Below are 16,695 nucleotides of genomic sequence, written 5' to 3'. Positions count from 1 at the left end.
CAACTTGATTCTAAGAACCTCCGTGAAGCTTGGGAGTGCTCATTATGACGTTGGATGTCGCCAATGTTATGCATCATCCTTGCCCAATCTTCCTGAGTAACCACCAACGACCACGATGGCGGTATTGGTGGTGGGGGTGCCTGTGGTGCCTGTGGCTGCTGGACACGCGGATCTGAAACAACATGGCCCAGATGTGGTAGAACTGGACCCCTCTGAGCACCAACCACTAGATCTGGTTGGATCTGACATCGAGGCACCCAAATGCGTCGCCGCTCCGGTGAAACTCTGCGACGTCTGCGCCTAGTCTCTGTGGTCAAAAATCTTCAAACTCAAGTAAGTACTGAAAGAAATATGCGTGATCTGGGAATAAAAGTTCATCGACCCCCACAGACGACGCCAAAATGTTCCAGAATGAACACTTAGTACGGGTGTAGGCCCTAAACCCTAGCAGAAGTAAGGTGAGGTAATAACCTAGCCGTTTTCAGATAAATGCTAAAAGGTCCCTTACATGGTACACGAATTCTCTTTTATAGGGTTGATACAAGGAACTCTAACTCCTAAGCTAATTGGGTTAGATGGACCTCGTTACTCTTGGCTCAGTTCCCTTACGTGCTGGTGACCGCCATATGGCGGTCGCTTTGAATAACTATGCCTCTGTCACTGAATATGTTCATTGCCCTTGGCTTAAAGGCCCGTGCTCAGTTGAAACACCTATATGTAGGACCTCTTTAGGGGCTGGAGGTCTCACCCAATCCAAAATCTTTTATAAACTTGAATTTAAGTCATTGTCCTTTCTTATAAAATAGAGTACTACTTTGTCCTTTCTAACGTGAGAAGCTGATGCACGGGCTTGTTGTCATTAGCTCCCTTGCAATCTGTTTCTTCTTATGTTGCTTCTTTGCGATTTTTTCTTTTCATGTTGTGTTGATTTTATGTTTTTTTTTGTTTTTTTCCTTTTGTATTGCTTTGACTTATTAGTATCTTCAACTGGGACGGCTTGTTCCTAGTACTTGTTTTAAAAAAAATAGAGTACTACTTAAATCATAAAATAAATAAATAATACTCTTTCTTTAAAGTCTTTCTTCTTTTGATCGTGTACTAACATGTCAATCAACATATCGTCTAACTCTCATTTTTCATGAAAATTAAGAATTCCAAATCTTTATATTTCTAGTGGGTAACCACAACCCTCTTTTTTCTTTTTCTTTTTCTTTTTATTTTTACTATAAAAATAATATTTTTAACTAGCTTTACGTGGATGAATTTGACTTTTATAAAAATGATTCAACAAATTTTGCTTATTTGACTTTTAGTTTTCAGGAATATTGAATTTAAAACCATTTTTTTAGAAAAAGCTTGATAGTCAGAATTCACAAAAGTGGTGAAAACACATTTGTTTGTTCTGCTTCAAAAAATGATGCACTCACTCTAAACTCAACCTTACATTCATCATTATCTCGATCAGGGGCGGACCCACTCAGAGGCCAGGTGTGGCATTGGCCACACCGGTTTTTATTATTTTTTTTAAAAAAATTTATATGGTTAAAAAAAGAAAATTTATTTGTTTTCTATCACCACCACTCACGCACGCACGCGTCTTCTCTGTTCTCGCACGCAGCACTCTGTTCTCTCACTCTGTTCTCTCACGCCTCCGCCTCTCTCTGTCGATTCACGGCCGCACGGCGGCGGCGCACGCCTCTGGATCTCTCGACTCTCGTTCGTGCCTCTCGCCCTCTCTACTCCTGCTCTCCAACGAACCAACAACGAAGCTCCTGCCACAGACCCTCAGTGCTTAGTGCGACAGTGCTTGTCCCTCTCAACTGATTGAAGCTTTCACTCTCAGTCACTCACTCAAAGTCAAAACTCAAAAGGTAATGCTCTCAGTCACTCGAAGCTCTCACTCTCAGTCACTCAAAGGGTTTGGGACTTTGGATTCTTGTTCTAGGGTTTGAGGAAATTGAAATTGATATGTGGAAACTGAAATTGATATGTGGAAAAGGGTTTTCTGAATTCTTGTTCTAGGGTTTGAGGAAATTGAAATTGATATGTGAAAACTGAAATTGATATGTGGAAAAGGGTTTTTTGAATTCTTATTCTAGGGTTTAAGGAAATTGAAATTGACATGTGGAAACTGAAATTGATATGTGGAAAAGGGTTTTCTGAATTCTTGTTGGACATCTAATGATAGTTGTAATGAAATAAAATAAGATGAGATGGAATGTCACATAATATAGCTATCATTCCATTATTGATTACATCTAATGCAAATTGTTGCTATGTTATTTTGGTTTTTGATGGTTTCATTATCTCTTTATAGGATGAAGAAATTTTTTCCTGTGCTTTCAAGAGACAAAACTACTTCTTCGGTAAATCTAGACGCATCGGAAACTCCAAGTGAGGGTATTAAAATTGTTGATTATGAATTGTTGGAAATAGATCCAGGAATTAGGCCTCCAATTTCAAGCTATCATCCCGACATCCAAAATGAGGTAAGGAAAGCTTATTTAAAAATAAGTCGTCATCAACCTCTATAATATTTCTCTTTTAGTCTATAATTACTTTTATGTTTAGCTTCACTGATATTTAAAGTCTGGATCCGCCCCTGATCTCAATCTATCTACTAATGGCAATGATGATCATGCTAGTCCGTCTCATTAAATAGTAGATATATTTTACTATGTAATTAATTAGAAGATTTCAATAAGAACTAAAGAAACTTCTTATACTTGGTTGACATTTAGATCTTAAATTTTTATTAAATCAGTAGATCATGTGAAAATAAGTAAGCTTTTTCAGTAACTTTATATTAATTTTTCAAGTTGAAAATAATAATTTACGGTTTAAATTAAGATGTTATCATTCAGATGTTTTTCAATGTATTAGTTTAGAAAAAAATGTCAAGTTTATCTAAGTTTTACCAAGAGTTGGTTCTTAGTTGAAAACAATTCCTATTTCAACTATACATAGCGGGATTTTTCTAAAAAAGTTCTTAAGATTGAGGTTGTAATAAAATGAAGGATGATCATCTTAAAAATTTATTAGTTATATATATATTTTGATAGAGATATTGCTCAAAAGTTCAGTGTTAATACACACATAAATTTGTACCAAAAAAAATACACACATAAACAAATTTAATACTACGAATAAAAGAAAAAAAAATTACTTGATGGAAATTGCTACACTAAAGTACTAAACGCTGCACTAATTTGCTAAAAATTCCATAAGCATATGACAAATTCTTATAGATATTCAAATTTATCTTCAATTATCATTTAAATGAGGAGTTACGTAATGTAAGAATGTGAGTGTTACGTTGGAATCATAAATGTAGAGTTACTAGTGTGATATAAATGTCAAGGTGTGATAACAAAGAGTAGAAAGAAAAGCAAGGTGATGCCTCGTTTTCTTACCTGTTATTATAACAGGTATTTCCGAGTAATTTCGCGCTATAAGAAACAAAGACTTCGTGTTTTCAGAAGCAACTAGATTTTTCACCCGTGCGTTGCACGGGGAGCATATATCAATTAATTCATACTTTATAAACAAATAAATAAGTATAAATCAGCACAATAATATGAGGACGACTTTTAAAAAGACATAAATTTACACCAATTGACCAAAATATTTAAACGGTTGCCATAAATAGAAGAACATATACCTGTATAGATTAAATCATGCACTAAATGATATAAAAATTGATAATAAACCATCAAATAAGAACAACTCCATTATGAAAAGAATTTGAGGTTCTACACAGTTTCGAGATGAATGATATAAAAAATTGATAATAAATTAGCAAAATGATGTCTAGTTGATCCAAGCTACTCTCAAGAAAAACTCCTCTATTTTTTCTTGGACTTGGGCATTGTAAATGGAAAGGAATTAATTACTTCAACTTACAATTAAAAATCAAACACATAAATCCCATTATATATTGTATAATAACATGAAATTCGATTTAAAAAAAGCATTTACTGAAGACGAAGATAGATAGACGTATTCAATCTACTACAACAATTTAACAATTAAGTTTAAACCTGCAACTATAAATATTAAAATAATGATAAACTAATCTGCCATCCCAAAACATACTAAAAGATTTGGGTATTGAACTATTGGGAAATGGAATTTATATCATAATTGAATAGTTGGAAATATGAAAGTTTATTAATTTAAAAATAAAAACCCACTATCATAGCGAGAACCCACGGCTGATAAAATCCCACTATCAAATATTAATTGGAAATAGCATTAGATAAGAAGCCCAATGATTTAAAATTTAATTCATGACTCAACACAACTATTTTAAATTTGAATTAATACAACGTAGGAAAAATAACAAATAAACAACTTTTTGTAAAAACTTTATTTAAGAACAGATTTTGATATATAACTCAACTTTTTGTAAAAACTTTATTTAAGAACAAATTTTGATATATAACTCTTAAAACAAAGATATCTAATGGAATTAATACTCAGATTGATACATAAATCAAATAAAAAATGGGTATTGGAACCATTGCATCAAACAAAATGCTGAACATAATATCAATTGAAACATTCATTACATCCAGGTACCCAACTCATAGAGCAACTTGAAATAAAAAACAAAGAATAAAAGAAAACCTAAATCAAGGATCTTAAAAGGGAAACCATGGCTCAAAGCACCAACAAAATACATCAAAAACTAAAACCAATATCAATAACCAAACTATCTTTCACATTTCCCCCTTGACAATCTTCAATGGCTTCTTGCTTGCTAATTCAGTTGCAATGGCTTCAGATGAGGAGAATCATGATCCTCAGCCTGAAGGGGTCCTGAGAGTTGCAATTGTCAGGGACAACAACTTTGATATTTCCATCAACTTCAACTTCCTTATCCTGAGTCTGCAAACATAAGGGAAAAAAATTAATAGGTATATAATGTCTTGCAAAAATTAAGTAATTTGAAAACATAAGTAATTATAGGACCTGCTCGTTTTTCTTAGAAGCAGAAATTCCATTCTTTTTTTAAGCTGAGGATCCATTCTTGTCACCAACTGATTTCATTTTATAATTAACTTTAACCTCCTTATTCTTATCTAAAAAAAACCTTTAACAGGACAGGTAAATTCGGATTTGGAGATGAACATCCCTGCTATTTTAATCTGGTTAAAAGCAAGAGGAAAAACACAAAATCTAATTAGTAAAAAAAGAACATACCTCCTATTCAAAGTATTGCAGATATATTAATTAAGCCATAAGAAGAAAAAGTAACAGATTGAAGAATGAATTACCAATCAACTCCAAATCAAATTTTCCCTCATAGATCGTATAACTGATCAGCCATATGAAATTTACCCGTCTTTGCGAATACCCATTCTCTACATTTCTTCAATGCAACCACTTGCACTTAAGGTGATACATCCAATAGTGCCTGAGACAGAATACGTAAAAATAATCTCAGCCCACACTCATTTAAAACATACAAACAGATAAAAACACATACTTTTTCATGTTCTTGTAGATAATAAATTTAAGAAAACTCAACCAAATGATTATAGAGAAGACATTAAAAGAATGGGTTTTGCATTAAGCCCATGCGGAGATTTAATTGAGGGGATTAACCAACTAACCAATACAAACATGAGGTTTGAGGATGCCAAGGACATTGCTTCCAATTAAAACACTTGCTAGTAGTAGATTTGGAGTCTTTCACCAAATTCAAGCTTTGAGCATCCTACAGCAACAACAAAAAAAAGTTAAACCTTATATATTGAAAAATATCATATATATGCAGGTTGGAAATTAAATTACTCATCTACTGCGACCACCAAACAAATAGCAAAGAAGGATTTGATAGACCACCAACGATAATCAACCTAATGAGATAAACAAATCCAAAGAGAATTCATGGAAAATACTTGAAAAAAGCTCAACATGTGTATTGATCTTCCTATGCATTCTTTGTAGTGAGAATGATGAATGCTTCAAGGGAATATGATCATGAATTTACAAACAACAACTAAAACTTTCAAAGCATGTCACTATCTTCCTCTTCAGAGATATCGTCCTTTGCTTTGAGGAAACAAATATGTTCCACAACTTTTTTACACAAAATTGAAACAGAATTCATATTTATGACAACAGAAAATTGGGGAATTTGAAGCTAATGATAATAATAATGAAGAATACCTTTTCTTCTGAGAACTGAGATTAGAGTTGAATTATCTTCCCTTCATCTGGGTCGTCCAAATCGATAGTGGTTACGATGTCTTCTTCTCACAAACACGATCTTCTCAGGTTCATCATTAAAGCCCTCGAACAATGAAAAACGCAGGCTACAAAATCCATAGAAGAGACCATAGATTAGAATAGGAATTCAGATAACAATCCATTACAAACTGGCAAGACTCCCAAGACTAAAAAAGTTTTCATCAAACATTCAGAAAAATATCAGTAAAAATATAGAGATAAAAAAAAGGAATCAACCTAACTCAGAAGATAAAGAAATCCTATGACAGCCATCAACACATGGTCTCGAGAAACTCTGGGTTAGGGCCTTGGGTTCTCGGAGTCTCGGACTACGGGAACAGGAACGAAGATGGAATCAATGGAGCGGCGCTGAGATCGATTTGCTATTTCTATCCCTGCAAGTGAATCGATTTATCAGATTTGTTCTCTCAAGATTCAATTTCATTCGGGACAAAGATGGAGAAGAGAGTCTGGGAGAGATGTTGAGAAAGAAACAGAGAAGAAGCTGCTGAGTAATAGGCTTCAGCCATCAATGGTTAGGTGGAGGTTAGTGGGGATGCACAATTTTAATTTTAACGTGATGGAGGCTGCTGAGTAAATGAAGCCGTGCGATTGGGCAACAAAACGGCTCAAGTCTCTGGAAGATTGCAAGGCCTAGGGAAATTTCAAATGATAGAATATGAACAACCAGATAAGAGGAGTAAGCGTGTTATGTTTAATTGCAGGGAATAAAGAGGAGAGAGGGTAAGAGATCAGAATTTGAAATGAGGCCGAGAGTATTGAAATGTGATAAGAGATTTGATTGGATGAGGCATAGGCTTTGTTAAAGAAAAGATTCAAATGAAGGAATTTGCAATTCAAATTCAATTGGTTTAGTAAATCATTAAATGAAGTTTAAAAAAAAAAGAGGGTCTTAATTTTGTATTTCAAATTTGAAATTTGAAAGAAAAGTAGGTAGGCATTAGTAATTGAAATTCTAGGTATTGCAGATTATTAATTGGTCTTGGAGAAAGAAATAGGAAGATTGGTATTTTCACACATGCTTTAGAAGTGCTTTAGAAGTGTTGTAAAAAAACTCGTGGAACGTGCGCATAGGAGAAGATGGAAGAACATTAGAGGATGGATGGATTTAATGAGGCTTTGGGTGGGAGAGAGAAAAATAAGAATGAGATAGTGGGAGAGAGAAATGTGGTGAAAGAATGAATAAAAACTAATCCATAATCCATAATATATAGAAACAGGAATAGTTCAGGGTCCCACTATTCCAGGTGGCATTTTACTACCCATTCTTCATCATAATCCACGTGGCATTTTCATAGCATTTTCTAATTTCTTTTTTTCTCTTTGCTCAAACTATCCTGTCTCTCCTTCAAACGATATCAGGCTTTTCTCTCTCTTTCTCCCAAACTCCACTTTTTTTTTCTCCTTCAACCGCAATCTCAACAATCTGAGAGAAAAAGCAGATCCCGATAAAATCCATCTCTTCTCAACATTCATCGTGCTATCAATGAATCACTCGATTCTTATCAGGAGCCCCAAATCTATTCGGCACGCGATTCAATCAATGACGAACTGGGAGATCACGCGATTCTGGTTACACATCTCCTACCCGTGTCTCCAAGCACGCGAATCTGCGTTTTTTACTGCAGTAATCTCCCATTTCACCATGGTTTGCTTTCTTCTCTCTTCTCTCTTCTCTCACTGCTTCGATGCTTTTTTTTCTCCCTATGAGCACTCTAAAACCCCTTTTGTTTAATTTTTATTTTTCTGACAGCATAGCGTCGTGTTCTTCCAATCGTCGTTTTGTTCACCCATGTCCAGATCTTCAAATGCTTGCTGGATGAAGACACTCAGGTATGAAGACTTGATTTAGGGATTTTGTTCTTCATGTACCATTTAGGGATTTTTTATTAACAATGGCAATATACATGCTGAAGCTTCATACATGGGTTGATTTTTTATTACTGTCATCCTAAATCTATTCATTCATTTTTTTTATAAAAATTCTTGCTTTGATGATTTTGATTTTTGGTTAACAATGGCCAATATACGTTCCCTTCTATACTTTTACTCACTCCTTCAGGTAACTCAAATTCCTCCATAATCCCTTAAATTTCTCTTCAAATTAGGTAATTTCTCCCTTAAATTTCTCTTAGTAATTTATCCCTTAAATTTCTCTTCAATTTATCTAATTAATTTATTCCTTAAATTTCTCACTTATCCATTTATAAGAGTAATGGTGTTGAATTTGATTGAATCAGATTGTTACATTACATCACTTATACATATACACATCACTATAACAACTAAATCCTAATTAATAGGAAGGAATGCAAATTTAAATGGTTGTTATCTAAGATAGGCACACGACTGTTACATGTCGTTATTGAATTCAAATTCAAACTTAGTATAACAGCTCTAACAATTCAAGTTCAAATTTGAATACAAGATTGAATAATTACTAAGCATAAAATCAAAATCAAATATGTTAAAGCTTCAAAGGATCAAACAAATTATTCATCACTAGAATTATAATGGATTTACTTTACTGGTGAACCAAATAGAGGCTTTCTCAATAGTGTTTTCTAACATATAATCCTACATATCTCTTTTGTGGTGATGGTGGCAACAGTAAAACACTAACTATAAAGAGACAGACATATCATTATCAACTACAGTATTGAATGCCAACCTGACCCCAAGTCAGATTTTAGAGTTCCTTTCGTTGAAGAGCTAATAATAGACATATAGCCATGTTTGTAATCTAATGAGATTGTGTTTTGTTGTTGTTAGTTTGTTGGAAAATGACATTCCTTTTATTGTTAGTGATGTTTTGTTTCAGTAAATTGGATCCATTGACGTTAGGGACACAATGAGACTATTGTTCATATGATCGAAAAGAAAGAGATATTGTGGAAGAGGAATCTAGCAAGGCAGTGGCTTGCTGATCTGGCTTATGGAATGTTTGTTGTTTCATTATCTTCAATGCAGAATGTTGCTCTCTCTGTTTGTTGTGGTCACTGCCAGTTTTCCTGTATAATCTGAGTTCCAGTTTTATAGGCTCTCTATTTCTTTTGAAATTTCATACTGATTTAGATGCTTTCATTATATTTTGGCGCTTTGTTAATTTTTTCCTATGTTGCTTTAAGGTATAAAAAAATTTCTGGAAGTGGAAAGGAAAGCGGATAAAAAAGAAATGCTCAGTTGCTTCAAGAATCTGAAGATTGTGGTGATGAAGATGACATGAACTTTGATAAACAGGTATCTGTCTCTACACATACACATAACCATGAAGGGGTTTTATTTTTAAAACTAAAGATTCTCATGTATCTAGAAGAAAGGGACTAAAATAAGATACTAGGAATAAAATGTAATTACTAAAAATATGTTAACTGAATACCCAGGATAGAAAATAAAAGTTAAATATCAGTGCAGTTGTAAATCTATTAGTCATAAACAATTACGGACATGGAAAGGAAATGCTTCTTTGAATATTAGTGTCAGCCACCTAACTAAATAACTGAATACTTGAATTTTAAAACTTATGGGGTATCGGTGATATACTTAATTGTATTGTCAGTTTCACCTTATATATGTTGATTTTCATGGTGACTATCTATGTTTCTTATTCTATTTCAGTATCAGCTTCTCTGAAGTGTCTTGATCGAGAGGAGATTGGAAATGGTTGTAAAAAATGTAATCGCAGAAGATATAAAATAAAGGACATGTTCAAGAAATTTGGGAGGGATCAAATCTAAGGTACTTTCAGGTTTTCGCTCTTGATAGTTTAATAGTTTGAGAAGCTATAAATTTACTTGACTGAGGGTTAAGATAATTACTCTGGATATTCCAATTCAACTAAACAATTATACTTATTGGACTAGACTGTACTGTAGGGTGGATATAACTTAAACTAGCAGCAGTTTGGTACCTGTAGGGTGCCATGTTGGAGGTAAGATTTTTTCTGACCTTTTTGAACTGATAGCTTCTGATTGAAGACATCTCTCCAATGTTTTGCTTGACATATGAATTAGGTTAGGTGGCATGTTTCTTAAGCTTATTTTGTTTGTTAGTTAGTTTATACCATGTCATTTGATTTCTAATATTAGTTTAAAGTTTAAACATCCATGACATGAGCTTTCAAATTTCAATCACTTCCCTTATCTTTTTCGATGAGCTATGGTCTTCATTTTTTATTACTTTGAATAAATACTACATGGCTTGAATTCAAAGCTCAATATTGCTCATTCATTGTTAACCTGTCAAATTATTTGAAATTGAATAATTATATTGCTATTGGATAGGAATTTTTGATTCATGTAAATGTTAATTCTCTTGATTCTGAGCTCTATCACCTCAAGTTTCTGGGTCTTACCATTTTCTCTTACATCGATATTGTCTAATGATCCTTTCCCTCTATACTGTTTAAAGGTTAGCAACGTTGTTTGTTGTGGTTATAATATGATAAGTATTGTTTAAGGGTAAAAGGTGCAATTATGGTGCTTTTTCACATTGCTTTTCGTTCAATGAATGTTAAACATGTAGTAGATTAATTAGTCTCTCAAGTTCAATTAGAATTATTAATTTAAGTGTAAGTTTAGTTTAAAATTAAAAAGGGAGAAAACACACAAAACACATTTTTTTCCTCAAACCAAAGAAGTGATTGCTTCAATTTTAAAATTCAAATATATTTGGTACACAAAGCCACCTAATCTATGGTGTCGTGAAGTGTTCTTTGTTAAGGGTTTCATTTATGTGTTCTATGATCATTCAAGTTCTAGCATTGTAGAAAGTAACCTCAGAGTACTTATAAGAGAAACAAAAAAAAGGTCAATTAGAATTTAAGCAGAGAAGTTTATACACTTTAGTATTCCTCATTTTATTTTCTTCAAGCTGACATTAGACATTTCTTTGAAAAGTCATATACTACATTTTATTTTCTTTGAACTGCTGCTTCGACTTTTGTTTCTTTTTCATATTCTTCTACTGCATCATATATTGAGTTTGATTGAGATGAGAAGCTATTCCTTCACTTTTAGCAGAGAAGAGAAAGAAAAACAAATGCAAGGAGAATGGCGAGTGGACACTTACAACTATGAGCAAATTGGTGTCTATGTTCTATATTTTTATGTATTCGCAGCTTGATGAGACACTCAATGAGGTTGGATTTGTTAGACGATGCTTCATGGTCCCACAAAAGGATATTAACTGATGAAAATGAAAATTTGCACCTTTTTTGGGGTTATTTTCTGTACGATATATTGACTTTTTGCAATTGGAATTTGTAAATAACTATTTATCTTTATATATATAATATCAATATAGTATATATTTATTTATGTTTAAATTACAAGGTTAAAGCTCTCACGGGGGGATCATTTCACTACTTCATAATTTTACGTTAAAAGTGTACTATAAAATAATATAGCCTATTTTCATATTTGTACAAATTACAAAGAAAAAATTATTACGGGGAGAGATATTTTCTTCCCTTACTATACTATTCTTTGTCAATTGCTTATGTCCATTCTTCCTCTGCTTTTCCTTATCCTGCAATTGGATTCACTATCTGATAGGATAGATATTTTACATGATCATACTTTCATGTTATAATTAACATGACATTGATTTTTTTTATTTATAATTGTATAAGTAAATACAGGAATGAAAGTAAAATATTCTCTAACGTGGTTTAAAAAACATTAATATAGCTACAATTTTTTCAATTATACTGTAAACCATTTAAATAAAACACAATAAGTCGAAATATTTTAGACGAAATAATTTATGTTAATTTAGAAATAAAATTAATATGACATAAGTGCTTTTTTGAAAAAAATTAAAGAATTTAAGAAATTTTTTTTTTGAACGGAAGAATTTAAGAAGTTATTACATATAAAAGTATGATAATTCGATAATGAAGGTTCATAAATTAGAAAACATTAATACTTCTGTAGTATACATTTATTTATGTTTAAATTGTATGTTAAAATTTCTCACATAAAAAAATATTTTACATGAAAATACTTTCATATAAAAGTAATAGATTTTTTAAAAAAAAATTCACAACTTTTAAATTTTAATTTCATGTTTTTTTTAAAGATTTGTTACGAGTAGAATTTGAACCATGGACTTGGGAAGTTTTGATCCATCAAGTTCCAATTAGGTCATCACACCAAACATTTCATGTAAAAATTGTACTATCATTGTCATTAGTTTATTGAATTATCATGTTAAGCATAATAAATAAATATTCACATATTACATACTTCCCCGTGCATTTGCACGGGTAAAAAACTAGTAAAATAATAGAGAAGGGAATAAAATATTGCTATTTATTCAGGGTGGGGAATAAAATATTTCCAAATATTTGAGGAGCTGACACATCAGCTAATCACTTCTTGGAGTGATTATGTTTTAATATAAGTATTGATGATTCATTGATTATAATTAAGGTACAGATTTATACCAAGAAAAAAAGGTACAGATAAAATTTGATTGATAAAAAAAATGCCATGAAAGGCTTTATGGAGAATAGGGGAGTAATTTTATGTATTTTTGGAAACAAACAAAATAGTGGGAGAGAGAATGAGTTCTTAATAATGAAGGAAGATAGTGAGAGAGAGAATGGTGAGTGGAGCATGATAAAAAAACAGAAAAAATAAGGAAATGCCACGTGTACAGTAAAAAGGAGATAAGAGCTTGTAGAATGCCATGTGGAATACCACTAAGTCTAAGATTGCATGAGAGAGCAGAATGCTTGTGGTTGCGACACATCAGCATTTGGTCCTTTGAACCTTTGCTCTTTTAATAGTATTATTGATGTTCCTAAAATTTCAAAATCTATAGCTAATTATTTTCTTGTATTATAAGCTTATAACTTTCACATTGTTAACTTATGGGATTTGAAGGTGTCTACATTTAAACTAAACACATACCACGATACTAAACAAACACAGTTGACCAAATATCATTGGCATTGAAGATGTTCATAAGTGTTTTGTTTGTGTGTATTTGGTCCATTTCAATGCAAATTCTTTCAGGATGAATTTCATAAAAATTTAAAGTGTCTCACCAACACTTATTAAATGAATACATGTGAAAAGAAAGATAAACATAAAATTTCAACCTGTTAAAATATGAGAGTGACCCGACTTAGCTTTATGTTAAGGTTCTCACCAAATCAACAATGGACGTGACAACACAACTTTATGTCACGTTACTCACGTATATACAAACTAGACGAGACATGACTATTTTATGTCACGCATTAGACGAGACATAAACATTTTATGTCACACGTTACATGCGTCATCACCACTTTATGTCACACCTTGCACGAGATAATGCCACTTTATGTCACACGTTGCACAAGACATCATCATTTAATGTTACAGTTACACGAGACATCAAAACTTTATGTCACACATTACACGAGACATCACTATATTATATCACACGCGCTTTGAAAAAAGTTTGATTAATTCAGCTTCCGTCACCATCACGGATCAAAGCATATATCCAAACCATAAGTCACTTACAGGTGTTCATACAAATCGCCCACCGACGCTGGGTTGGAAATATAATTTAAAGTTCATGTATCATTTACCTAATAGTTTAAACTCTAGGATAATTGGTTTTTGTCATGGTACCAGAGTCTCTATGATTAAGTGGTTTAAGGTTCAAGTCTAAGTGGTCTAAAAGGTCAATTCTTATCACCTCCAATTCTTCTAATTACAAACAAAGTTGAATTTCAGGACATGGTAGTTAGGATGAACATTGTACACACTTCAAACTCATGTAGGCTCTTGTGTGAGGAGTGTGTTAAAAATATAATATAAAACATTCACTTTTACCTAATGATTTAAACTTTTGGGATAATTAGTTTCAACAAACACAACCCTCACATGGAAATTGAACACATAAAATTCTAAGAGGAAGTGTTTTGTCACTTAGCAACCGAGTCAACATCAACATGGGTTGATTAGATATACAATAGATTGTCACTAGAAACATCTTTAAATGGTCACTTGAATTATCCTAAAACACTTGATAATCAAAAAGATTATCGCCTAATATGGATATCATGTCTTGCTAGTTGCTATAAGCTATAGCTAGTACAAATTTTCTAGCTAATATAATACAAGTCATTAGACCCTGTCAAGTATCAATCTTCTTCATGCATAGCATACTAACTACTTCCAAGAACCATACGCTGCTTCACCTCAACTCACCAGTTAGCTCATCATATCATGATTCAGTTAAACTGAAAATGGTAGACATGTCAAGATGTTACGTAATAAGTATCAAGATAATAATCAATAACAGTTTACCATGACAAGAATTCATCACCAACCTTGGGAAGCAAAACTATCACAATTTTTTAACTATTATGTTAATCATTAACACCAAAATCTTACTATTTGACAAAATCTACCACCCCTGAAACCTTGAATTCAACACAACTTCTACAAAAAAAACTAGTTTATATGATACACATTGCCACCTACAAATTACTTTCATAATAGTCACAGCCAATAAGTAAAAAGAAGATTAAACATGTAAATCCATACATACCTTCAAATATAAATATATCCTTTGCATTCCTGTGAAGCACAGAAGCACTTAATTTTGTCAGCCTTAATAAGTTTTCTGTTGCAGGAATTATAATCATAACTGAGCTCTCTCCCAGCAGGAATGTCCCTCACAGCATACAGCATCTTGTGGGGAAGGCTCTTATCATTGTGATCATACACAACATCACTGATACAGAGATTAGGAGAACAGCTATGATTTATAAATCTCGCAATGTTTCCATATCTCGTTGCATCGATGAATCCCTTGCCAGCACCTACAAAACCAGATCAAAGCATCTGTTGAATCAAGTCCAAACTCACACACACACATAAGAGAAGATATCCATCAGAATTTAGAAACATACATACCCATGTCAAGTATATAGTTATCAACACCTAACCTTAATCCAGCTTTTGATCCATAGTGATGAACTTCCCCAATGAACTCACACACAAAGCTTCCAGATGGAATGTACGACCGGGTTCTAACACCCCAACCCTTCCTTTCCGTCTTATAAATGGCTAGCTGGAATGGAGCACGCGAATCTTTTGGATTTGGCTGCTGCATCAAGCTCAACCTCCCTGAATAGACTAAATCGACTATGTATTCAAAAGGTGGAGGAAATTCAGCACAGTCACTTGTTGCCATCAACGGAATAGCAAAGTTTTCTTTACCCTCAGAAACATCATTCCTTCGAGTCTTCTCCTTTTGTGCTGCTGATGAACTACCTTTTGATCTCTTGTGAGTACTAGAACTTGAAGCAGACGACCCTTTCAAACCCAAATCTCCATGAGCAACACAGCTTTGGGGTTGATTTAACATTCTATCCAATGTGAACTTGAACACAAGTTTCCCATTGTTACCCCTGCCTTGGGTAAAATCAGTCACCCAATACAGTCCATCATAAATATATGAGAACATAGAGCTGTTGTCACTCTCATTCTCACTCTCATAATCAGAACTCCCAAAAACTTTCAATATCACCCTCACAGGACTTCTAGCATCCATGCTATTTTTCATAGCAAGATTCCCACCCTCCAACTTCTGATCATGGGACAGAACATTTCTTCCTGCAGCAGAGTTCCCTCCCTGACCTATGTAAACCAAGGAACCATTAGGGTTTATCGTGTTAGCATAGCGTTTGGTTACCACAATGCTTGTTGCCAACGAGCTCTCACCCTTCCCCATATAATCAATACCACTTGAATGCTGAAGGTGGAGGCCAATAATGACAAGTTCAGCCCTGTATTGAAACTTGTCACCAATCTCAATTCCTTCCACAACTCCGACTCGCTTTTTCGTGTTTTCACACGCATGCTTATCGCTCATTATCTTCGCCGCGTTACACAGGGCTTTAAATTTCGCTCCAGAATCTCGAGGGTTCTCGGCTTTGAGTTCATCAAAAAGTTTGGAGGACAATTTCCTAAACACTGACAATGCTTTGTTCACCTTTTTGTGTTTCAGAGAGACTCCTTTATAAGAAACCACAGATGAATATGATGACCCTTTTCCATGATTTCTCCAAAACGGTTCCATTTCTAAATCACTCCTTGAAAAATAGAAGAACAAGGACTCAACTGGAAGAAAAATGGAAACTTCAATGCAGTGAAAATGGGTGTAAGAAAAAGGGGGAAAAGCTAGAGTCAAACATAAGCAAAGACAATGGAACAAGCATGACTCTTTGAATCAAAGATATTTGAGAGATTTAACCAAAGATTCTCCCAAAATCTGAAACAGTAAAGTCCAAAACAAGAGCATTAAAGAACAAAACTTTACCATCATAAGGAAGTTGTAACGGCTAGAAAGTATTAAAAGATGAGAAACTACACAATCATGAGATGAAAAATCAAACCCTTTTCAATGTGATGAAAATGGAGTTCC

General features: G+C 33.4%; 1 protein-coding gene and 1 long non-coding RNA gene across 2 annotated transcripts; one reads left to right on the top strand and one right to left on the bottom strand.

The window, feature by feature from the left end:
* Positions 1 to 7,395: 7,395 nt before the first annotated feature.
* Positions 7,396 to 11,469, top strand: LOC130724545 (uncharacterized). The gene is made up of 6 exons (XR_009014566.1): positions 7,396 to 7,906; positions 8,012 to 8,091; positions 9,080 to 9,271; positions 9,387 to 9,498; positions 9,877 to 9,996; positions 11,280 to 11,469. It is a non-coding gene; the product is annotated as an uncharacterized LOC130724545 (long non-coding RNA).
* A 3,685-nt stretch (positions 11,470 to 15,154) lies between these two features.
* Positions 15,155 to 16,379, bottom strand: LOC130726705 (histone-lysine N-methyltransferase, H3 lysine-9 specific SUVH5-like). Its single transcript, XM_057578002.1, has one exon. It carries the CDS (start codon positions 16,348 to 16,350, stop codon positions 15,160 to 15,162), a length of 1,191 nt encoding a protein of 396 aa, XP_057433985.1. The 5' UTR covers positions 16,351 to 16,379; the 3' UTR covers positions 15,155 to 15,159.
* Positions 16,380 to 16,695: the final 316 nt, after the last annotated feature.

The sequence above is a fragment of the Lotus japonicus genome, chromosome 6, assembly GCF_012489685.1.
Source record: "Lotus japonicus ecotype B-129 chromosome 6, LjGifu_v1.2".
NCBI classification, from domain to species: Eukaryota; Viridiplantae; Streptophyta; class Magnoliopsida; order Fabales; family Fabaceae; genus Lotus; species Lotus japonicus.
This window is presented reverse-complemented; position numbering and strand designations above follow the sequence as displayed.